Source organism: Rattus rattus, chromosome 11 (genome assembly GCF_011064425.1).
Source record: "Rattus rattus isolate New Zealand chromosome 11, Rrattus_CSIRO_v1, whole genome shotgun sequence".
Classification (NCBI taxonomy): domain Eukaryota; kingdom Metazoa; phylum Chordata; class Mammalia; order Rodentia; family Muridae; genus Rattus; species Rattus rattus.
Genome location: NC_046164.1, coordinates 12,051,585 through 12,076,902, shown reverse-complemented (window position 1 = coordinate 12,076,902; position 25,318 = coordinate 12,051,585). Strand labels below are relative to the sequence as shown.

Below are 25,318 nucleotides of genomic sequence, written 5' to 3'. Positions count from 1 at the left end.
CTCCGGAAGCCAGGGTTGCTCCTGGTATTATGGACTGGCTAACAGCTTCTTTGTGCTTCTGTTTCCCAAGTGTAGACGTCTGGTGATAACAGAGTTTACCTCATAGTGCTGTGAGGATTTAATGAAGTAATATATACCGAAAATTTATTTTTTAAAGATTGATTGATTGAGAAGCACACTGTAACTGTCTTCAGACACACCAGAAGAGGGCATAGATCCCATGGTTGTGAGCCACCTGTGGTTGCTGGGAATTGAACTCAGGACCTCTGGAAGAGCAGTTAGTGCTCTTAACCACTGAGCCACCTCTCCGGCCCCCAAAAATACTTTAAAGCATATCATAAGTACTAACTAATATCACGAACGTTAGGTATATTCAGTAGATACACATATATAATCATGGTATCTTCTATAAATTGTATGGCTACACATTGAGATTCTAAAACTACCCTCATTTACGTGACAAAACACCAGCAGACAAATAATATTAACTTTTTCACACGCCTTCTTATGTTGAACTTAGAGATGAATTAGAAGTGACAGCTGCTGCCCCTCACCCCACTCCAGTTGGTCAGTGAAAGATGACGTAGCTCATGCACGGCCTAGCAATGTGTGTCAGAAGAGAGGCTGACCTGGATCCCTGGACTTACATGTATTTGATGGCTGTAATTTTAACTCACACTGTTGTTTCTACCGTCTGTAAACAAAACATTGCTATTAAATGAGTCCCCTTAGGGTGCCCTGGGGGAGGTCTCACATTCTCGCTGCTCCATAAACAAATGTAAAGGAAGACGCCCCTATCGGAGCAGGTATCCGTTTTCAAATGCTTACACGTGCGTCTTTCCTGCTCACGTTCAGTGCTTACAAGTGCTGGTACTGGTGCTGCCCTGCGCTGTAATGCAGGGCTGTAGGGAGAGCACGACTCTGAATGTTTTATCTAATCCCCGTTTTCTGATAGGATGCTCTGTGGGGGTGCTAGCCAGGTTTCTAAGGGTGTGGCTGGATTTCTGGCTGTTAGGTTTGTTAACATGTGTGTGCACACATCTTTGCTCATGTATGATTTATAAAGTTTTCACCGTCCACGAGCCCAGCTTCGGTGCTCCTGGAAGTGTCGCCGGGTTAACGCAGTCGTTCTCTCTTGCCCCTGTGACCAGCCCTGGCAGTCAGAAGAGGAGGGCTCGTGGCTGCGAGAGTACCCGGTGACCCTGATGCAGTTCTTTCGGTACCTGTACCACAACGTCCCAGACCTCGCCTCCATGTGGCTGAGCCCCGACTTCCTGTGTGCCTTAGCAGCCACCGTCTTCCCCTTCAACATCCGCCCGTACTCAGAGATGGTAAGGCGAGGGAGAGGATGGCCATGCCGGTCAGGCTGGGTCTAGTGCGCCCTGGTGGAGAGCAGACCTTTGTTTTCCTAAGCTCCTGACCTGTTTGTCCCTTTGTGTCCCACCTCTGTCACCACTGTGAAGGCTCCCCACTACTCACTCCTTCTGCTTTCTCTCAGGGCCCGAGCTCTGCCCTGCTATCCTTCTCCTCCCTTGTCCATGCCCTCTCCTTCTGATAGCCCGAGCCAGGTAGCCGCTCTTACAGACCTTGCCCACAAGGTGGTGGCTGTGTCCTTAAAAAATGCTGGTAACCGTACTGTGGCCAAATCTAGCTGCTTGCTTTTTATTTTGAAAAGTAGATGTTCGTTTTTAACAAGTGGTCCATGGCGTTGACTTTCTTCATAAATGGTAAAACGAATGTGATTTGCTCTGCTAAGCTTTCTTACCTCTCTCAGGCTGTTATTTTGCACAGATGTTAACGGGGAAATCTTCGGCTGTGATCAGACACAGCATAGACACTTCTGTCCTCTCACACAGGCCCAGAGGCATAGCTCCTGATTCCTGCCTCTAGCATGTGTTGCAGGGTCTGAAGTAAACATCCTCCTTCATGCTGGTTTTTCTATTTATATAAATACAGAGCGCTCATTCCAGGCTTGTAAGAGATACACACTGGGGCGGCTCCTGACCTCAACACCTGGCTGGATTATAGTTTTAGAATCCTGGTTTGGTTTTAAAAGTGTGCGTGTGTGTGACTGTGTATGCTTGTGTGCACTCCAGCATGTGAGTGTGCATATACACATATGTGAACTTCCTTATCTTAGCAATATTTGTGACCGGTTTACTGCTCCTTTTTTCTTGCTTGAATGAAACCTGTTGCTATTTTGTTTATTTGGATTTTGTTCACCTGAAAAAAAAATAGAGAAAGAAAAAAGAAACCTCAACCTTTCGGGGACCATTACACTATATTCTTCTGTGACCTGTGACACTAGCTTTTCAGTAGCCAAACTTCAGATGTGTAGACGGTCACCCTCGTGCTACCAGTTCATTTCTCTGAAGTATTTATAACCCACATGAAACCGATGTATACTCACGGTCAATCAGAGAGTGGCACGGCATAGCGCCGGATGGCTACCTGGAAAGCAGTTTACAGCCATGAGCTCAGAGCAGATAGCGGGCTTCCGATGGCCCAGCCACAGTTTTGACCGGTTTTGTGTTTTAGCTCCTGTACGTACGGTGGAGGTGCTACGTAAACTCTGATGCGATTCCGCCTGCTCCCTTCCCGTAGGTGACAGATCTGGATGATGAGGTTGGGTCTCCAGCAGAAGAGTTTAAAGCGTTTGCAGCAGACACGGGGATGAACAGGAGCCAGTCAGAGTACTGCAATGTGGGCACCAAGACCTATCTGACCAATCACCCAGCCAAGAAGTTCGTCTTCGACTTCATGCGAGTCTTGATCATCGACAACCTCTGCCTTACCCCGGCCAGCAAGCAGACGCCGCTGATTGACCTGTTGTTGGAGGTGAGGGCAAGGCTGGAGGGGGGCAGGCAGCGCTTGCCTGCGTGCCCTTGTAATGAGATCGTTCACCGCCGATTACCTTCTGCACAGAACACTCTTAGGCTTCCAGTTCTTCCAGGTGACGTGCAGGCAGGGCACGCGAGGGCGCACGGTTTCTAATGTTACACGCGTGTTGGACCCTCTCTGTTCTGCTTTTTTCATTCTCTCAAACATGCTTCCCCTTCAGTCCTTTATCACCCTGTTTTCCTAGGGCAGACTTTTCCAGTAAGGGTCAAATGGTACTTCAGGTTTGTGTCACAGTTCTTCACCTGTGCCATTGCGCTGTGAACAGAGCTAGGGAAGACACAGGGCGCAATGAGTATAGCTGTGCTCCCATAGAGCATTGTCTTCAAAACAGACACAGGCTGCGTTCAGCGCATAGGCAGGAGTGTGCATATGCCAGCCCTCCCTGTGCGGCAGTCTTCCCCATGTCCTAACTTCAAGGAGTCCCACTCATTCGCCATCTCCCCCATTACTGCCCCAGTGTGGCTTACAAACCTTGCCGAAAGGCAGCAGGGCTCCTGTATGTCACTTCCTGTGGTGGTGACAGGAGTCAGCAGCACGGGTGAAGAGAGAGACTAGCTCGGGTGCCATCATGGCTGGCTGAAGAGGTGAACCTTCCCTGACAACTGCTTTCCGATGTTCATCTAGAGCTGGGCATGCTGCTCTGTGGGAGACTGCACAGGCTGTGGCTCTGATTCTAAACAGCGGTGTCAAATGACCAAGACGAGAAAATATTCACCTATTGACATCACTAAAGAAAATAGATCAAGAGAGAGAATCTAAGTGACTCATCCCTGGCTGGTTCTTCTGGCCCAGTGCATGTACAAGGTGCCAAAGAGCCCTTGTGTGCAGCATGGGAGACCAATGTGTGGGGGCCGCTCTCTTCAGAGGGAGGACGGGGCAAGTGCTCAGCTCTACAAACAAGCGGTCCCCTGCTCCCTCTAGTGGCCAGTGTAGTTATGCACCCTCAAAGCATGGAAGGTGTTTTTCACTGATGTGAGAAACATCTCAGTTTGCCCAATTAAAAGAATTAACAGAATCAGGGAGCATTTTAACCAGGCCACAAGTGTTTAAAATTGGCAGAAAGAGTAATGTGTCAGCAGAAAGCCATGTGGTTACTTGGTAGAGCTTGTTCCTTCGGAAGCATTGGGGAGTTCAAGGCTCGAGCTGGAGCTTGCCATGGTGCTCAGTGGGGGAGCCTCGTGGCCATCAGTGACAGAGCTCAGTGAAGGAGCCTGGCAAGAGAGCTCCATGGTGGGGCTCCATGATGGACAGACCAGGCAGCTGGAGAAGGGAGACGCTCAGTACCTCGCTATCCAGGGTTAAACAGGAAACAGCTGTGAAAACTACAGTCATGAGATGTCTTCAGTAGGTTACATTCAGAGACAAGTGGGCCTGGCGTGGCAGTCCTTAAGCTTCTATGAGCACTAACAGCTAGTTAACTAGTGATGAGTAACTTACAGTTAGTCGTGAATAACCCGTGGACTCCTCCTTCACTTACCCATGTCAGCTCCAGTGCGCTCTCGACATGGGTGTGTGCAGTCATGGCCCTTTCGGACCAGAGAGCTGAAGGTGAGAATTGCAGTTTAGGAACAACCGGAGTGTCAGATTGAGGCCCCAGACAGACCTTAAGATTTGTTTATTTATTTTATATTTATTTATGAGTACACTGTAGCTGTCCTCAGACACACCATAAGGGGGCAGCAGATCCCATTACAGATGGTCGTGAGCCACCATGTGGTTGCTGGGAATTGAACTCAGGACCTCTGGAAGAGCAGTCAGTGCTCTTAACCGCTGAGCCCTCTCTCCAGCTCAGAAGGTTAAACTCTTTAAAGCCATAGATGAATTTTCATGTGTCTTTTTGTCTCCTGCCACAGGTGGCAGAGTCCCTTGGTGTGGTAAATACTTAAGTCTAACCACATTCCTGTCAGACAGGGAGATTTGGCACCGTTTTAACCAGAAAGGTTGGAATTTGTTTTTTAAAAATAGAGATGGAGAGATTGCTTAAGTACCACACGAATGCTCTACACACATAATGTAAATAAAAAAGTCTCTCAAAAAGAACTTTCTACTTAAGAACTGTACACATGCACACACACACACACACACACACACACACACACACACACACACACACACACACACATTACAAAGCACGATTCTTCTGGTTGTGAAGCCTCTCATGAGGGGCTTCAGGAGCAGAGCTGTCTTCCGCTTCCCAGCATGAAGGGGTCCTTGTGCTCTCTTTAGTCTTCGTGTGGCTCTGCGGTAGAGAACTACTGTGTTGATTACATCCGCTGAAAGGACACATGGCTTTATTTTCTTTAGCAATCTCTAAAATTACGATTCATAGAGACTGAGTGTGCCCGTGAGGCCGCTGTTCATACAGAGCGTCTGACTGTGTCGGTGACGCCCCTGTTTATAGTGAGCGTGACGCTGAGGCCCCTGACCATACACAGTGTTCTGAGTTACTGCTGAGGCCTGCTGCAGGCCTGAGTGAGGCCTTAAGAGAAGAGAGTGGAACTTTCAGTAAGAAATACTTGGGCTGGATTTCCTCTGTTTGTTATGGAAGCGTGTCCTTCTGAAACTCCATTCCTTCTTTGTAAGGGAGCCCTCAGGTTGTTGTGGGGGTCACGTGTGTGCAAGTTACGCAGTAATTCTGAAGAGTCTCATGTGTAAGGTCGCAGCTATGTGACCTTGTCAAGCTCTATCCCTACTCTACTGTTCATCCATTTGGACAGGGATCTAGCCATCGAACCGTCTCTGATAAGTACAGTGAGACTTAAACAAGACTGCACAGGTAATAGTTAGAACACAGTCCCAGCTCCTGAGACATACAGAGAAAGCCAAGAGGCCTGGCGTAAGAGTATCTAGTGATGGTTCCCGAGTCCTCGGCTGTTGTCACCCAGATGCTCCTGATGGAGGAGAAGACTTGCTACAGGTCAGACTGAGAGGGGTGGGGGATGGGAGGGAGCATGGGCGTGAAAGCCAACAGCTCCGCTGAGGTTAGTCATGAACATTCCCTTTGTTCTCTATGATGTCATTATTTTTAGATGACAGAAGATGGCAGGGGGTTCTATCAAGGCTCCTGGCACTGTTCTGAGAAGAAGGAGGGCATCTTGTTCATAGTCTTACTTGAGCAGACAGTTTTAGAATAACGGCATATAGGGACGTGTGACCATGGCCTGTCTGGTCCCTGGAACATCCTGAGAGTCCCACACCTGCAACTAAAAGCTGAGAACCTTAGGGGACAAGAACAGGATAGTTTCATTAAAATTTCCTGCAGTTGGGCAAGTGGCCATGTTATCCAAAGGCTTGAGCAAAATCGAAGGTGACCCAGGAGTAGCACTGCCCACTCCATGTATGTGACAGCTCTGGGGACTGCAGTCCTCCTGAATCCCAGCCAACCTGCGGTGGTTAGGGACCACCTAAGCATTAGTGAGTGGGCCTACCCAGAGTTCTGTTGTCGACTAAACAGGGAGAGGCAGAAATGTCTTAGTGCGTTTCTAAGAACAACCTGAGGGCTCCTTTACAGAGAAGGACTAGAGTTTCAGAGGAACAAGCAGAGCAGATCCAACCCCAAGCATTTCTTCTATCAGTACTTACTGCTGCTGAAAGGTGTTTCTAGTTCCAGAAGGACTTGTGGAAGGATTTAGGCCTCTGACACTTCAGGGTGACGATGCAATTCATGTTTGTTACTGGCCTTAGTTGCCTGGTTCCAATGGTCTTCCTGGGAGACACAGCAGCCTAACTTTGAAAGAACTTAAGATCTTGGGAACGTGGGCACCACTGTGACCTTTAAAATAATTCCTTAGTGTGTTCTTATGTGCCGGCTCCAGGGCCTTGCTGCAGACATTTATGTCATTAACTGGCAAACGCCGCTTTGAAATAGGTAACATCCGAACTTTAGAGACGGGGTGTGAATGTTGGTTACTGTCAGCTTGATACAAGCCGGAGACATTTTGGAGGAGACGCTCATCTGAGGACATGCCACCCCCACCCCCAGGTGGCACTGTGGGCCCCTGGACAGGTGGTCCTGGGCTGTGTGAGAAAGCGGCTGCGCAGCGAGCAGCAGGTGAGGTGGTCAGAAGCAGTCGGAGAGCTGTGCTTTCCTGTTGTCTGCAAAGCCCCAGCAGCACGCCTGCCTCCACCTACATACACGAGAACGTAGTGACGGTTGGAATTGTCCGCTGCGTGGCAAAGGCTGGCATTTCAGAAGGACAGCAAAGGGATTCTCGCTCTTTGCCAAGTCTTGAAAGTTAGGTGCCTGGGTTGTTCCTCTGAAAGACCAACAGAACTCAGCTGTCAGCCTGAGTTCAGCGTATGGAGTAGATGTCAGCCGATGTCAGCCCGTAGCTCAACTGTGTCCTAAGGTTTTGCTCAGGATGAACACTGCAGCCGCACGCAGCTCACTGTGCACAAACCACACTGCTCACAGGCAGCTGCAGGAGCGTCCTCATTGGCCCCTCGCAGACGGGAACAAACACAACTCTTAGTTCCTACATCTCAACGCATGCGAAGCTCAGCACTGAACTGGGCCTTAATTAGATTTTGCTTTGAGTGTCTCATCCCCATTGAGGACTCTTGGCTACTGTATTTGAGTTTTTACTTTACTTTAATGGCTCTATGGCTTATTTTATATATGTTTCCTTATAAACTGCTGAAATCAGATATAATGGTAAATACCAAATATTTTCCACATATTATTGTTGCAGTAAATATTATTTGGGGGGGTTACTTCACTTAGACCATATAGTTCTCAAATAAAAGATGCAAAAACCTTAATATTTATAGTAAGCCGTAAAGCACTAGAGCAGGGCAGATCTCAACCCTCTGTGCCATTTTGTCTACTCCCTGTCAATCACCCTGGGGTATCACTTACCATGTTCAGCTTGGGCCACTCCTACTTCGACAGACCAGCTATCATGGCCATGCACTCAGTCTACCTACCCCATGGTGATGGTGACATCTTCCTCCTCCTCTTTTCTCACATGGTCCCTGCCTGAGTCCCCAGTTGGACCTCCAGCCCTGCCTACCTCTCCTCCCAGCTACAGGCTGTAGGGACCTTTACTCATGAATCAGGGATAATTTGGGGGCACGGTTTACACAACAAAAACTGGTATTCACGAGGATCCATTCATTTTGGAGTGAACGGGTCTGGGGTACAATATTTAGTCTTTGAATACATAGCAGCACCAGGCCAACCCATTACTTACCTTTGGGGTCAAGGTTTGGAAAGAATCATTTCAGAGATGGAACTTCTTTATACTGTTTAAAATCCTGTGGTGTGAAAAGTCAGAGTAAGGCTGTGTGCACACACGGCCCTCCTGTGCCATTCTCCCCTGCGTACCAGCTTGTGCTGGTTTCATATTTCTGTCACAGCTTACAGTGTGACTATAGCAGGACCGGTGTCGACGTAGTCAGTATCTTTCTGAGTCTGATGTGTGTGCTGTTTTAATGTGCAGGCGTCCCCTGAGAGATCCACAAGAACGCAGCAGAAGGAGTTCCAGACGCACATCTTGGACAGTGTGATGGACCACTTGCTCGCGGCTGATGTGCTGTTGGGTAATTCTGTGTCTAACTTGTAAAGTGCTCTTGTTACCACTTTCCCCTCTCCGCGCTCCAGCTTCTCCTTCCTTCTGTCTTTTTAGTCTGGCCCACTGTGTAACCTTAGTGTTTGAGGTGGTCCACTCACGTCTTCACATGCAGCACCGTCAGCCTCACTGCAGAGCGCCATGCCTTGTGCACACGCGCTTCTTCATAGTACGGCTGACAGACGTGGAATTTTCCACCGCTGTAAGCCCTCTTATTCAGGAGCTGCAGACGTGTGTAGGATGTGTGTCTGTAGGGTAGCTGACGCTCCAGTGTGGGTGTGCACGCTTGTCTGCAGGATGTGTTTCTGAAAGTCAAACGCACTGGACTGTATTCTCTTAAAAGCATCTGTATTGAATTGCAATAGGAAAGTAACACTGGAGACATTTACAATAGAGACATCATTTATTTATCAGACAACACGAAATTTCTAAGAGAAGCAAATGTATCAGTTTGAAGCTAGGTGTAGTACGGCCACCTGTCATTCAGGCATGACGCCAGAAGCTACATGAGGAGGATTACAGGTTCAAGGAAAGCCTTGCTACCTCATGAGACCCTCCTCAAAAAGCAAAAGTATAAAACGTCTTAGCAATTTACTCCGTATACTACTCTTGAGTGATCACTTGAATCGTAGAACCTCTGTGCTGGTAAATTAATATTTTTTTGTAGAGTAATTTGCAGAAGTAATCTTCAGTCAGTATGTAACACTGTTCTCAAAACTAGACATCAAGTTACAAATTTGTGCCTGTTCTTCTCTGCTGAGCTCATCTGTGCCACAGAAGGACACAGAGTGAGAGGCTTAGCGGGGGATAACAAACGATCTTGTGTGTGGCACCTCCAGATGGTGCAGTGTGGGCGAGGAGGAGGGCTGGCCCCAGGCAGTGTGCTGACAGCAGCCCACTGGAGACGCGGGGGTCACCTGGTTAGGAGAGACTGCACGCGGGTCACAGCTGCCTGTGGCACTTGGCTGAAGCCCCTTGGTTTCTCCTGAATCTTAGGTCATTTCATTGCTGTGGGAAGTGCCACGCCACGAATCGTTTTCTTTGGAGGACTTTTTATTCCCATTCACTATCCACAGACATCTTTAATCGGGTGGAGCTGCACAGGCTGGCAGTTCTAGCCTCTCACGGGCTGGCTTTCGGTGTTAGGAATCCCTGCAGGGACCTTCAGCCCTCAAAGCTTTAAGCTTGGGGAGATACTCTTCTTAGTGTTTATCCTGATTTCCGACTGTACAATCTTAAAATAGTCCCTAAAAGCACACTCTCATGGTTCATGAGGATGGTGTACCCACCCAGCCTGTGTCCTTGGGGTCCTGTGCCTAGAGATAACAATTTTCCTTTTTCCTGCTGGATTTTAGGGGAAGACGCATCTCTGCCGATTACCAGTGGAGGAAGCTACCAGGTATTGGTGAACAACGTGTTTTATTTCACGCAGCGCGTGGTGGACAAGCTTTGGCAAGGCATGTTCAACAAAGAATCTAAGCTCCTTATAGATTTTATAATTCAGCTCATTGCCCAGGTAATCCATCGTCACTGTTAACTGTGGGGTGCATGCTTTTCTTTGGATAATCTTTTTTCCTGTTGTGTCAAAGTTCCTGGAAGTAGCTGTAACTAATAAGATAGTGACCGTTAACGTTAGATATACCCAAGCTTTGTAAAATGTGAATTAAAAAGTTCACGCTTTGACTCTTCCTCCTTCCCCTGGGGCCAGTGCGCTCGCTCTCCGTAGGAAGGTGCCTGCTGTTTTCAAGCTGTGGTTGTTCTCCTGCTAAGCACTACATGTCTTAGTTAAGGCAGCTCGATAGATTTCAGGATATCATTGTATGACGACCATGGGCATCGGCGTCCACACTGAGGGAACGTTCTCCCGTCAGCTGAGCCGCCATGCCACTGTCATGCACAGTCCTTGGGGGATGCATTACCCCTGTGCATGCCTGGCTGAAGAGTACATGAGACTAATCTCACTTTGTCATGATGTAGAAAAGTGGGAAACTTTTCCCCTGTATATTATGGTTTCTGGTTTCGCGAGTTTATGGTGTGTGTGTGTGTGTGTGTGTGTGTGTGTGTGTGTGTGTGTGTGTGTGTATGCACATGCGTGTGTGTGTGTGTGTCTCTCGTGTTTTGTTTTCTTTTTCAGTTGTTCTTTTCTTTTGACTGTTTTCTAAAAAGAAAGAAAAAAGATAGAAAAGAAAGGTGGGCATGTAGTTCAGTAGGTGGGGAGAATCGAAGTAGCTGAGAGGGAAAACCAGAAATAAAATTTTCAATTAAAAAAAATGGCAAGTTTCCTTTTACAATTACATGAATCACATATGGTGATTATGAGCAAATTTAAAGATGTAAAAAGTAAATGAAAAGAAAAAAAAATCATCTCTGTGCCATACTTCAACACTTGCCTGGAGCTGTGTTCTGCTGGTGTGGTAGGGAGGACCATTCCCTCTGAAGGCTTGCATTTGCAGTTAAGCTGAAGAGAGCAGCTCTCAAGTGGGGGGTGAAGCCAGAGCACAGCATAGCCCCCACCGATGTTCTCGTGTCCTCTCTGGTCAGCATAGAGACCAGTCATCCTAACTAAGGTAGTGCGGTAGAGGCCCCCACCCAGGGGCATCTGCGTGCCCTGTAACAGGAGCGAGGACTCTCCTCACAGGGGCTGTTTGTACAGGACTGTCTTCACTCGTAAATTGCATTTATGTGTCTCGTGGGTTGGGAAACTGTAATAGCAAGGGCTCACTCAGTGATTTTCTGCCAACCGCTCTGAGGACTTAGCATGGCACCAGTTGTGTAGTAAGCTGATGTGAGTGTGCTTGTGAATGACGGCGGGGTTTGCATTTTTTATCCTGTTACTGAAAAGATCTCCTTCATTTCTCCAGTCCAAGAGGCGATCGCAGGGCTTGTCACTGGATGCAGTGTATCACTGCCTCAATCGGACCATCCTGTACCAGTTCTCCCGTGCGCACAAAACCGTCCCGCAGCAAGTAGCGCTCCTGGATTCACTCCGGGTCCTTACTGTGAACCGGAACTTAATCCTGGGACCCGGAAACCACGACCAAGAATTCATTAGCTGTCTTGCTCACTGCCTGATTAATCTACATGCCGGAAGGTAAGTCAGGTTCATTTGCTCTGTTGCCTTTGATTCCTTATATCTTTTGTAATAACAATTGCGGGGCCTGGAGAGATGGCTCAGTGGTTAAGAGCACTGACTGCTCTTTCAGAGGTCCTGAGTTCAAATCCCAGCAACCACATGGTGGCTTACAACCGTCTGTAATAGGGTCTGATGCCCTCTTCTGGTGTGTCTGAAGACAGCAACGGTGTACTCATATATATGAAATAAATAAATTTTTTTTTTTTTTTTTTTTTTTTTGGTTCTTTTTTTCGGAGCTGGGGACCGAACCCAGGGCCTTGCACTTCCTAGGCAAGTGCTCTACCACTGAGCTAAATCCCCAACCCTGAAATAGATAAATTTTAAAAAAAAGAAAAGAAAAAAAATAACGATTGCCTTCCTGCTTTTAATCATTTTTGTTTACCGCTTTTATGAAAACCATACAGGGCAAGTGTTGCATTTTAGCACAAACAATGAGGATTTTTTTTTTCTTTTCATTTAGTTTTACATCTTTGAATTTTTCCTAATCACCACATATCATTCATGTAATTGTAAAATGATACATTTTATTGAAAAAAGATTGTTTTATACAGTAATTCTAATCATGGTTTCCCCATGAGGTTCTCCCCACTGACCCAACAATACACCCTTTTTCTTTCTCTCTCTTTAGAAAACAAACAGGCTAACAAAACAAAACAAAAATAAAGGCAAATAAGCAAGAATAAAAAGAAAACAGAGAAAAACTGCAAGAAACTCACAGGCACACGTATGCACACACAAAACACTTAAAAGCACACAACCAGAAACCCAGACATGCAGGCAAAATCCAGTAAGAAATAAGCAAATAAATGGATAGATAAACCCCAAAGAAATGTGAGACAAAATGCCTACAAGATGCCATTGGGTTCCCACTGTGTTAGCCGTTGCTGCTGTAGGAGGAGGAGCTTGGCGCTTTAGCAGCTGTTCCGTGCCTCACTGCTACTGAAGCAAAGAGTGGGCTGCAGACTGGAGAGGCCGCAACATGCAGGCCATGGTCTCAGAGAAGAGACCTTTTTGCAGTTTTAAGATAAATGGTAATGCTATGCCTCAGCGCCTTTAATGTTAACATGGCAGTCCGGATCCCTAGAAACGTCCTGAACCACTGCAGCTCTGTGCATCTGTGAGGTCATCCTTTAAAGTGGCACCTCTGTGGTAAATTAGGAGTCCCGTTTTTGCGTCTGAGGAATGTCTGTCTGGCGGTAGTGGAAAGATGTGACGGGGCCAGTGCTTATCCGTGTCCACAGAGTAATTCGTAGTAAGTACAGCTTCCAGCTATACCGTCCCTCAGATATCTGGTTTGACTGTTTCAGCAGTGTGGAAGGCTTTGGACTGGAAGCCGAGGCACGCATGACCACGTGGCACATCATGATTCCCTCGGACATCGAGCCAGACGGTGGCTACAGCCAAGACATCAGTGAAGGTAATCGTCCCTGTTCAGTTCAAGTTCTTAGATATAACTGGCTTCAAAAACTACTAACACAGCCAACCTGTACACATGCAGCCTACACGCAGACCGTCTTCAAGCGTCAAGATGAGCAAAACACTGATGACACTAACCTTGAACCTTCTTAGGAAACACGGTGGCGTTTGTGGCACAGATGCTGACCAGCATTGCCTGGAACTGCTGGTGTTGTGTTGGCACATCCCCGCCAGAGACAGGTGTCTTCTGAGACGGCTGTCATTGGTACCACGTGATCATTTCGCTTATGTGTTTACTTTTGAGTCACGGTTCCACTACGTACCTAGGCGGGCCTCGAACTCACTATGTGAGTCCTACAGACCGGCATCGGCAGTCTCACTGGGAGCTCCTGACACTGTAGATTGTGGAGCAGCTTGACTGTTGATCACAAGCCCTCCTAGGGACTCTAAGGCTTGCTAAGGATGGATGGGCAAGCCGCCGTGAGTGGGGGTACAAACAGATGCAGCTACGTGGGAGTGGGGAGGGCCCTCAAAACAAAAACAGAAGAAGCCAGCTGTGGTGGACGGCAGTCAGGGGGCAGAAGCAGGCAGGTGTCTGCCAGTTCAAGGCCAACAACCAAGACTATAAGGAAGCCCTGTCTCAAAAGAAAAAGAGCTACTGTGTGACCTACCTCACTCTCCTGAATGGACACCCAAAGGTCTCTGCTTACCATAGAGCTAGCTGACATCCATGCTTACGTCTGTGCTGGGCCGCTACTCACAAGAGCCAGGAAGTAGAAGCAGCCTAGAAAGGGAATTGCGCACACAGACACAGTGGGATTTTGTTTTAACCAAAAGGCACAAAATGAAATCTTGCCATTGGAAGGAAAAAATAAGACGGTTGTGGAAACCATTATTAAGTGAAATACACCAGACTCAGGAAGAGATGCTACACAGTTACATCATACGTGGGATGTAGATTTGAGTGTGTGTATGTGTAAGAGAGATGGGGGGCCGTGTCGTGAGAAGTAAAGGGGAGAGAATGGGGAAGGTCCTGAGAGTAAGGTGAGAGAAGAGTGTGGTGATGCAGGAGACAAGGAAGCAGAGATGTGGGGGTGGGGTGGGGACCAGCATGAGAGAGCAGGGGAGGGCACAGAACAGGACTAACTGAAGTGTGTGTGTGTGTGTGTGTGTGTGTGTGTGTGTGTGTGTGTGTGTGTGTTCCATAATGAAACACCTAAGGACACTTGTAGCCTATCTGAAAATTTAAATATAAAGAAAATAAAGTAAAAACTCGTTTTTAAGGGCCTGAGGAGACAGCCCACTGTACCTGTGTAGCGCATGCAGGGTCTTTGATTCAGTTGGGGGTAAAGGACAGTTGGAGACATCAGTTCTTACCTGGAAGTTGGTAGATAAATACTTGATTTTTATTTTATAAATGAACAATATAGCACCTTCTTGTGGATGTAAAGTTTGTTTTCTCTTTTTTAAAATATTTTCCACAGTCAAAACCGGCTTTTCTACATTAAGTACCTCTTGTCATTGCACTGAGTGTGACCTAACTGTAAAATTGTGTTTTACCATTAAATACAGTGAGTGGTTCCGTTTCCTAGACGCAGAGCGTCTCTCTGCATCCTTTTTCTTCTCCCGCGTTCTAGGGCGGCAGCTTCTCATTAAAGCCGTCAACAGGGTTTGGACTGAGCTGATCCACAGTAAGAAACAAGTCCTGGAGGAAGTCTTCAAGGTCAGCCTGCCCGTGAACGACAGGGGCCACGTGGACATAGCCGTGGCACGGCCACTCATCGAGGAGGCTGGTCTCAAGGGCTGGCAGAATCATCTGGGTAAGGAGGGCCCCGGCTCCCACTGCTGCTGCCCCTGCTCGCCCCACAGACTGCTCCCGCTGGGGCAGCTCATTGCTGCCCTGGCCACCCATGTGAGGGTTTAGACGCTAACACCTCGCACATGGCCCAACCCAAGCCACATCCCCACAGCCTGTTATCGGTAACTGAGATTTTAGAAGACTGTAAATCGTGGTTTTCTTATTAAAACTGCCTTGCTAGCTATCATATTAGTATCATCTTAGGTACAAGCATTCATCAGCTTTGGCTGCGGTGATAGTAAAGTGCTAAGCTGTGGTATCCTGCCGCGGATCCTCAGTGGTTCACAGTGTACAACATTTGCACAGCATAGCCTCCTCAAAATGTAACACACTGTGTGTTCCAAGATATTCTCAACAGAAAAGTTTGGGGATGACAGATTGTGAGTCGTTCGCAGAGAGACACACGATAATTCCAATTCTCACATTAGTGGAGAAACGTCGTCCTCACAGCCAAATACTAACCCAGCCACCACATAACCGGCAAGAACCCATCCTTAAACAGGATCAGCAGTAACAAGTCTGTGAAAACTGAAGGACATGTCCCTCTGAGGTAGCATCCTGTAGCAGTTCTTCATCTGGGTGACTCATGCCCAGATCTGCTCACGGCGCAGGAAAGGAGCAGGGCCACAGGGTTCTACGTTGCTGTGTGTCCTATGTCTGCAAGCCTGAGGAGGTTGGTTTGCATGGGCTCAATGGTGGACTTCGAGTCAGAAGTGTAAAGTAGGACAGCGGTCACCAGAACTGTGAGAGAAGCTGCGTGTGTGGCCCGACTCACAGTCTAATTTCTTGTTGCCTTGCGGTCAGATTTTCTGACTGCACTTGGCCCCTGAGAGCTGCAGCTACGGGAAGGGGATGGCGGGTACTGGGGAGAGGGCTGCGATCTGTAATGTGAAACAGTAAAAGACTAATAAGTACATGATAATCCGTGCAGTTACTTAATCTTAAACTTTCAGCCCACGAAAAGAAGTGCATAAGTCGAGGAGAAGCCTTGGTGCCTACCACGCAGTCCAAACTGTCCCGGGTCAGCAGCGGCTTTGGCCTGTCCAAGCTAACGGGATCAAGAAGGAACCGAAAGGAAAGCGGCCTCCACAAACACAGCCCTTCTCCCCAGGTACAAGGCTCCCTGCATGACCCGTGGTTAGTGGTTAGATCTCCGGGGTCGCTGTGTTTTATATGACCTTGCCAACATACGCAAGCAGAAGTCTTGAAGTGGAACTTTTCTCCATTCTGCTTTAGAAGAGAGAGGACTGACAGACTCCAGGGTGTCTTCCTTTTGCATTGGCACTGGGTGTATATAGATCTGTCTCATAACTGGACCCAAATGGCAGTCGGAGACTGACAAGACTATTAAAATTTTTCATTTCACTCATTCCAACTGTGAATAATGCCCTTATTGATAATTACAGGAATCATAAGGCAGTAACAGTGTTTGCCCTCATAGTCTAGTTGTAAATACTTGTGATTGATTTAAACGTCATCTCCCTCCTCCGTCATCCTCACACTTGACCACCCTTCTGCCAGGGGCAGAGCGGAAAGGGTCTGAAAGAGTCAGCGTGTACCTGGCATAGGTTGTGCCACGCTGAGCTTCTGAGAAAGGAACTTAGAGGTGGGGTCCAGCCTATAATGCCCTGAGAATCCATTCCTGTGGAAAGAACACGGAACTGTTCCCTGGGAAGCCCCCTGTAGTGTGCCTCACCCACTTGGCTGAGGAAGAACATGGGCCACACTGATCTCTCAGTCTCAGTCGGTCTGCACTGAGCTGAAGCCACCAAGCCTTTGCACCGCGGCCCAGCCTCGCATTGGCTCTGGGGACTGTGGCACCTCAGGCCAGAATGCTGATGCTGGGGCAGGCAGGAGCCTGCAGAGCTGTGACTGCCAGGCTGCCCCAGTCACATAACTCATCAGTTAGCCTGCTTGCCTTTGTTCCCTATGGCAGCCAGCACGTTGGCCAGATTTCAGCTCACGGTTCAGTGTTAATTTCAGGCAGTAAGTAAATAAATCAGAAAACTTGAAGTCCTTTCTCTCTGGTTTGTTAGGAGATTTCCCAGTGGATGTTCACACACATCGCTGTCGTGCGGGACCTGGTGGACACGCAGTACAAGGAGTATCAGGAGGTGAGCGTCTGGGACAGTGGCAGTGATGTCAGGTGTCCTCGGCCGTGATGTTTGCTAGCTCTTTCCAGTGTCACATTCCTGGGCCCCAGCAAACCCCGCTTCTCATAAAACCACTAGCTTTCTTTCCTTAAACTATAAGTAAAACACGATTTATAGTAGTTGCTGAAATGGCTTGGATTGAACTCGCTTCCCCGTTATAACTCGATTTCAAGTCAGCTGAGCTTTTTTATTGAGAAACAACCTGGCCTCTCTCCCTCCAGCGCCAGCAGAATGCTCTGAAGTATGTGACTGAGGAGTGGTGTCAGATCGAGTGTGAGCTGTTGCGGGAGCGAGGGTTGTGGGGCCCCCCCATCGGCTCCCACCTAGACAAATGGATGTTAGAGATGACGGAGGGGCCCTGCAGAATGAGGAAGAAAATGGTGCGCAATGACATGTTCTACAACCACTATCCTTACGTGCCGGAAACGGAGCAGGAAGCCAGCGTGGGGGTGAGTACACACCAGTCTCATGACGCTCTTCCCAGTCCCTCACTTATTTTTCTTCTTAACCGGTTGGTTACCTGTTCGGGTGAGCGATGACTGGAGGACTGCGTCTGTAACTAGTGACGTTGCCATGAGTGGTGTAGAAATAGACTTGGAGCCTCGCTGTTCCAGTTTTAGATGTCGTGCTGCCACACTGCGTGTTACAGAGCCCCCTTAGTTTTCCACACTTCCATGCTTAATGTTGGGAAACAGGTTCTACCTCAGAGGCTGTTAGGAAGATTACGTTAGTTGAGTATGTAGAGTCTTAGATAGTATCTGCCACGGAGTTAAGCACCCAGCACCTCTTGTCTTCCTGTGTCAGAGTCCTGGGTCCATTCATCTTGTACTCTGTGGTTTCAGCCCGTTTTCTAGTATTGCCAGGGATGCAGGCCTTAGCGTTCACCTGGGTGTCCGTCAAATGCTGCCAGGGATGCAGGCCTCAGCGTTCGCCTGGGTGTCTATCTACGGAAGATAGAAAGTGCAGGTCATATGCGGGTGAACAGTCTTCAGACTGTAACAAGAAGGACATGGTGTCATTTTTAACACCCAGGTGTATTTGGAGACTCACCAAGTGAAACAGGAGATACAGAGAAGGAAATTCCAGTTTCCCGTAGCGTGGTGGTCAGCCAGGTAGTGGGATGTGGCCAGGCTGTAGTTGGACACTGACCACTCACGGCGGAGCAACCAGAGCTCATGGAAGTGTAGTATGTTTCACCGTTGGTGGGAGTTCATGTGCTCCTAACAAAATGATAAAATTTGAAAGAATATGTTAGCTTTATTTAACCATTGCAAATTGTACAAATTGTATGTATAAGATCACTTTTTACCTCCTAAACATATTTGGACATAATTTGTCAATTTATAATATTTTTAAAGAAAATACAGATCTTAGACTATTAATTAGTTGTCAAGATTATTAAAAGCAGCTCCTTAGAGGCTGTTATCTCAAAGCTGTCAGCTCCATCAGGAACTAGTGTATCTGTACCTTCAAACACAGACCCTGTGAAGCTTCTCCAGCACCTGCTTTTGCGAGGCAGAGCAGTGATCTTTAGCTTTTGGTTCTTCCCTCCACTTCAATTACTCATGCATGAAGCCTGTTACCCAGCAGACCCGTGTGTCTGCAAAGCGTCACTCACATGCTCGCCAGAGCAAGCTCTGTGCAGCTTCACTTATGTACGTCTCACGGGAGCCCTCTCAAGTCCAGGCAGAGTACCCCTGTTCTACACACAAGAACCGGGGTAAAATACCAAATCCTTCCAGGTTAGAGCTGTTAGATAGTGGGGTGCGATGAGAGCGTAGGCCCGCAGCCCCTAGTGGTCAGATCATAGGACAGCTTCCATTCCAGTGTGGTAGTGCAGACTCTAGTCAGGCCTCCTGGCACTCAGGAGTTCAAGGCTGTGCTGGGCTACGAAGCTGCCCTGAGTTATTCTACACAGGAATCGTTTCCTAGGTTTCCCCTCCATGGCCGAATGCCTCGCAGTTAAATGCTGAGCTGCTGGACCACCAGTGCACTGTTCTCCTCCTGTTACAGACTGTCATTGCTTCCTAGTCAGCCGTCATTCAGGAGGACTTTTTTAATTCTGAAGTTTTTATACTATTAGGGAACCAATAATTTGGGAGGATGGCTATGATGGAAGTCATTTTATGTGTGTAAAGAACAAAGTATGAGTGAGTGTGTATATATTCTTATTTTTATATATATTATATGTATACATGTATATTATATATATAAATATATTATATATACATAATTACATATATCTTCGTAATGAATATATGTGTGTGTGTATATATGTATATATATGTATATGTATATACACATACACACACACATACACACATATCTTGATAGTGAAGTCCATTATTTTATATGGTAACTTAAAAATACGTTTTTAAAATATCCACTATAAAGGACGGAAGTCAGTTTCCTGGATCCTGAAGTTGACGTAGCGTAGGTGAACCTTTCCTCTGAGAGGAGGAGGAGTGTGGAATGCAGACATGAGAGGACGGGCTGGGGGGTTTTAAGAGAGCCACAGGAGGCGTGCCCTGTTGGAATTTAAGCTCCATATACTCAGTGGAAGTCCACTTCTGCCCTCAGCCATGTCAAACCTTTAGAATCAGAGGTCACCTGACTCTTCTCTCAACTCCCTAAACTCATTGCCACCCAGCTGGTAAGACACAGCCAGATGCTTGCCTGAAGGCTGGCAGCAGGGCGGCTTGGTTGGAGCAGGGGCCAACGTTGGTCTTGTGCCTCATTTACTGAGAGTGGTCATCATTTCTAAGTGATTTTCATTATTCCTTTGCATGAGCTGAAGGATCCAGCCATGATTAAAAAGCTAATTCTGTTTTAGATCTTTCTGTTAGAAACTAAATCAGTGCAGTAAAATATGCAGCAAACATCAGAGTTGGTGCTCTTGTGTTTACCCCACCCTATCCTGTTGGGTTTCATTTTATCAATTTCAATATTAAAAAATGTTAGGAGCACTTCTGTTTATTATTAATTTGGGTTCAGTATTTTTGTAACTTTTTGTTGGAGGTGAATTGTATATTCATTGAAACCACAAATCTTAAGAAGGATTAAGCCCAGAACCTTACACTGTACCCCTGAGCTGCACACCTCACCTTCTTTCTCAGTGCTGAAGTTAAGGAGCGGATGCTTTGCCTTTTAAGTGGTTTTATTTACCTCTGGGTATGGGAGCTCAGTCCTCCGGTGTTTAGGGAGCAGAGGCCGAGGATTGGCCTTGATCAGGGGCTAGTATAGGCAACATAGGGATTTCCCAGCCAGGACTGAATAATGAGACCCTGACTCAAAAACAAAAACTTTATTCAGGGATTGAACCCAGAACACTTTTACTTACATTGTGCTCTAGTCAGTGAGTTTTGGCGGATGGCATGTACACCTGACCCTCCTGAGATAGCACACCATACATGTGCACCTCACACCATACATGTGCACCTGACCCTCCTCAAACAGCACACCATACATGTGCACCTCACACCATACATGTGCACCTGACCCTCCTCAGACAGCACACCATACATGTGCACCTCACACCATACATGTGCACCTGACCCTCCTAAGACAGCACACCACACATGTGCACCTGACCCTCCTGAGACAGCACACCATACATGTGCACCTCACACCATACATGTGCACCTGACCCTCCTCAGACAGCACACCATACATGTGCACCTCACACCATACATGTGCACCTGACCCTCCTAAGACAGCACACCATACATGTGCACCTGACCCTCCTGAGACAGCACACCATACATGTGCACCTAACCCTCCTCAGACAGCACACCATACATGTGCACCTGACGCTCCTCAGAGAACACCGCTTCTGTAGCACCCACACCTCCCCTGTGGGGACTTCACAGGGGTTCCCCGGTCTGCGGCACTTATTTTCTTTTAAAGCTCAAGATTCACTGAAACCGAGGGAACTGAGTATTTAAAAGTGTCACTCCCCGGGGTCTGCTCTGCCTAGGGAAGGAAACATGGTAGGAAGTGTTCACTGCAGGACAAGGTCACGAAGTCACCCTCAGATAGGAGTCCTGGAGAGGAAGTGCTATACCAGCACTCAGGTTTGCCCTCAGTCAGACGATCGAAGTCTGCCCGTACCACCCACCTCCCTCCCCTGTTGGCTCCTCCCTGAGCTGTCTGTAGGTGTTAGAGGGACTGACTGTTCAGGGGCTTCCATGGCCGCACGGGCATCAACTAATCTGCCCCGCCCGTTTTGGGGGCACGCAGGGGAAGAACTGTGGGGACAGTGGCGAGCTGAGATTCCGCTGCTAGCCTTTGTGTTTTGGTTTTTCGTTTGAAAGCTCCTGTAAAGTCATCCACAGCGGCAGTGCTGACGCTCTGTCTGGTGATGGTTAAGTCTGTCTATGGGACACTGAAACTTTCGGTGTGTTTAATTTTACTTAAAATGCTGGTCCTCGGTCGTGGAGGGAATGACCACACAGTGTGCCTGGGGCTTGTGTAGAGCAGAGTAGATTTTGTTAATTCCTTTTGAGTTGAGTATGTCTTCTGTAATGCTTATGGTCCTCAGGGAAATGTTGGTTTTGTGATCTGTGTGTGTTTTTCCCCCTTATGTGTCTATTCTTAATAAATACCCTGTTTTCAGTCTGAGATCCCAAGTAAACAACCCGAGCCTCCCGATGATGTCACTGCTCAGAAGGTAAAACACCAACTGCCACAGACTGCAGATCACCCACAGCTTTGATCTTAGTGCACGGTAGACGGTAGACAGACTAACTTCCAGACTCACTCTCTCGATCGCTCGCTCTGGGAGCCCCCTGGGCTGGAAAACCTGGTGTTCTTCACGCTGAGACATCTCCCCTTCCTCCGCTGGTCCCAGGGTCTACGCTGCTCACTAACAGGCCGGGCTCTCACCTCTCACCACGTGCTGCTTCACGCGTAACTAACCAGTTAGGCCATGTTAGTAATGGGCAGCCTGCAACCCTCAACCTTTTAAAACGTGATGCAATTATTTTAAATGCGGAGAGCGTAAGACTCTTAAACTGCTTTCCAGTCAGAAGAGATCAATCTGGAAATGAAGTGTGTGATCACTGTTTGGAGTTTAATTGGCATTCATTCTCCATTGTTTTTGTTTCTCAGAAAGATCCAGGACTTTCAGTGTAGTTAGAGAAACGCATCACTGTATACCTGTTAATCCATTACCCTGCCCATCACTAACCATGCCATCACCTTTAAAATGTCAGCACTTTGTGCAGGTGATGCTCCGGTTACTGCCCAGCCTCCTTGCAGGCTCCTAAATCATTCTCTCTGTTTTATAAGCAATTTTGAGTTGAATATGATCATTTCACTTCATACAGAGCAACCATAAAGGTAATAAGTCTGTTGCTTCCTTTCGTTTCAAGCACACACTGCACTGTCCGTGTTCGTGTGCCCATGAGATGGCGTTCCCAGGCATTGCTGTAATGTCTCCATCTCCTCAGTTTGCTTCCGGGTGTCGGTTCCCCAGGCCCACACCGACAGAGAAGACTGTTGTGGCCTCGACTGCGTCTCTTTCCTGGGAGTCTGCCCAGTGTTTGTTCCATCCTGAGCATCCCACCCACGCAGGCATCTGTTTCCAGTTTAGTTCGAAGTCAGTTTTAAGAATTTGAAAGCAAAATAGTATTTCCAGGGCTGGAGAGATGGCTCAGTGGTTAAGAGTGCTGACTGCTCTCCCAGAGGTCCTGAGTTCAAATCCCAGCAACCACATGGTGGCTCACAACCATCTGTAATGGGATCCGATGCCCTCTTCTGGTGTCTGAGGACAGCTACAGTGTACTTGCATATATAAAATAAATAAATCTTTAAAGAAAAATAGTATTTCTAAAGGACACATGTTTTCATCTGTCACAGAGGAGAAATGAGACATTGTCTGCAGAGGAAGCCCAAGCCGTGCTTCAGACCCCTCAGCTTGTGGAATCTTTGATCCAAAGCCTGAGTCTAATCCTGGTCTTAGCAGTCTGCGTTTAAATACAGTTTTAGGAATTTTCAGCCATGACTTTCTCCCTATATACAGTTTTAGGAAGGAAAGCAAGTTTAGCTCGATTAGAAAACTCATTTTAGAGTAAAGATCAATCTGTGAAAGGAATGTTCTGTTGTGTCCAGACCGTTGAATCTTTTTTTTATATCCCTAGATATTTATTTTTTTCATCCAATGCCTGGTTCTTTCTATGCCCTTTAGTATATGTTACCAGGAGGTACCAGACAATGATACAGAAGGGAGGTACCAGCTCACCGCGCAGGCCAGCCAGAGAGTGCCATCTGGTGTTGAGTCATCTTCTGTTCCGTCAGGGTGCAGAGGTGGCCGGTGTTGGAACTCCAGAGTCCTGTAGACCCAGGACCACGGAGCGTACTGCACAGTTCTAACTCTCTTCCTGAACACCCCCAAAGCAAACACTTGAGGTTGTCCCAAGAGAACCCGTGTCCTTCAGGCTCCTCGGACCGGACAGTGCCGTTGCAGCCCACTGCCCCTCATGGCTGGCACACTCCTCTGCGGCCTCAGAAGGTAGAGTAGGGAGCCGGAGCAGACAGGGACTTCACCAGTTCAGGAACGTTACTTGGTTAAACACAGCCCATGTCTCTTTGGGAAGAACAGAACTGCTAATACCATTCACTACATGTTCTTTTATAAACTGGAGGTTCTTTAATGGAGCAGCGTAATCTGAAAGCCTGTGTATTAGTGTGTATTAAAGCTCTCCATAAGCTTGTATTGTACTTGTTGGAATTCTTTTCTTGTAATTTCCTAGAAACCTGCTCGGTACCGAAGGGCCATAAGCTATGACAGTAAAGAGTACTACCTCCGCCTGGCCTCCGGTAACCCCGCCATTGTGCAGGATGCTATTGTAGAGAGTTCTGAAGGAGAAGCCACCCAGCAAGAACCAGAGCATGGAGAAGACACCATTGCCAAGGTCAAAGGTCAGCCTCTTCTTTGATTTTGATTTGAAATCATTCTGGATAATTCCTTCCACATGACAGCATATAAAAATAGAAGCATTTGCAAACAGGAGGGCCAAGTATAAACATATCTGTGTACCTGACCATCACAACTTACAGATCGATTTATGAATGAGAAAAAGCTGTCTCTATTCTCTCTAAATGTATGTGTATGTCAGTCTCATGGTCATTGGCTCATTAAGCGCGTGTCGTGTGTGCGTGTGTGTGTGTGTGTGTGTGTGTGTGTGTGTGTGTGTGAGTGTATGTGTGTGAGGTGTGTGTGGTGTGTGGTGTGTGTGTGAATGTGTGTGTGTGTGTGTGTGTGTGTGTGGTGTGTGTATGTGTGTGAGTGTGTGTCTGTGGTGTGTGTGTGGTGTGTGTGTGTGTGGTGTGTGTGATGTGTGTGTGTGTGTGTGAGTGTGTGTGTGTGGTGTGTGTGTGTGTGTGTGTGTGTGTGTGGGCTCGTGTGTATGTTTGGCAGAGCACTCAGTGAAACCTGATTCTAAGCAAGTAAATAAATAATTACAAAATTAAAACATTAGGAACATCATCAATATGTGTTGGCCAATGTAAAAAGGAGCAATCTTTCTGAAACTGAAGAAGTGATCTCACATTTAGGCTCCTGGACTTCAGTATAGGGGTGGGCTTCACTGGAGCCACCTGCTGGCCACCTCTCGGGCTCCCCAGAGCTCTCGCCCCTTCCTGGATGCGTAGGAGCCCAGCATAACAAGCCCTGTCCCGCAGCATCCGCCTCTAAGTCTGGCTCCTGCCCCGGGTGGAGCTTTGCTCTCCTCCCTTGTGTACGGTGCAGTGTTTTCTTTCTCACTGCTTCATGACCCTTCTAGATGTGTCAGTTTTGTCAAAGGCAGAGATCACTTCTTTTGTGGCGTTTGTCTGTTGTGTGGGTTCCTGTGGAAGCCCAAGGTCCTTGTCCTGTGCCGTCTCTCACCGGCCTGCAGCTCACTGATTCCGCCAGGCTGAGTGCCCAGCAGTCCCGAGAATGCTCCTGTCTCAGCCACACCGGTGCTGGGATTGCACTCAGCTTATGGCTAGTTTACCTCCTGAACCCTCTCTCCGCTCCTTACCCTGACAGCGTGTTCTAGCACAATAGAAGACCTAGTCTGTGTTGAATGTATAAATTAATCCTCTGCTTTGACTTTCTTGAAGGGTCTGAGTGACTACAAACTCAAAATGTTTTCAGTTTCTGAAACTAAGTCCCAAAATGTAAATTAAGAACTTTCAATTAAAAGTTTTTAAATTAAAAGCCAGGATATTAAAATTTAGTATTAAAATTGTCAGTAAATTAAAATCCTGTTTCAGGGCTGGAGAGATGGCTGGCTGATTGGGT

At 47.5% G+C, this 25,318-nt stretch overlaps 1 protein-coding gene across 6 annotated transcripts in view; it reads left to right on the top strand.

Moving 5' to 3' along the window:
- The window catches only part of Wdfy3 (WD repeat and FYVE domain containing 3), a 168,058-nt gene that overhangs the window by 106,863 nt on the left and 35,877 nt on the right, over positions 1 to 25,318 (top strand). For 4 of the 6 annotated variants that reach the window (XM_032916271.1, XM_032916269.1, XM_032916267.1 and 1 more), the window contains 12 exons: positions 1,152 to 1,331; positions 2,605 to 2,838; positions 8,343 to 8,442; positions 9,827 to 9,987; positions 11,333 to 11,562; positions 12,912 to 13,021; positions 14,658 to 14,840; positions 15,832 to 15,989; positions 16,915 to 16,992; positions 17,253 to 17,480; positions 21,647 to 21,700; positions 23,784 to 23,952. In XM_032916271.1, coding sequence (XP_032772162.1) covers positions 1,152 to 1,331; positions 2,605 to 2,838; positions 8,343 to 8,442; positions 9,827 to 9,987; positions 11,333 to 11,562; positions 12,912 to 13,021; positions 14,658 to 14,840; positions 15,832 to 15,989; positions 16,915 to 16,992; positions 17,253 to 17,480; positions 21,647 to 21,700; positions 23,784 to 23,952 — 1,885 coding nt within the window. The remainder of the gene's footprint in view (positions 1 to 1,151; positions 1,332 to 2,604; positions 2,839 to 8,342; positions 8,443 to 9,826; positions 9,988 to 11,332; positions 11,563 to 12,911; positions 13,022 to 14,657; positions 14,841 to 15,831; positions 15,990 to 16,914; positions 16,993 to 17,252; positions 17,481 to 21,646; positions 21,701 to 23,783; positions 23,953 to 25,318) is intronic. The other 2 variants (XM_032916266.1, XM_032916268.1) reach the window with 2 other exon arrangements.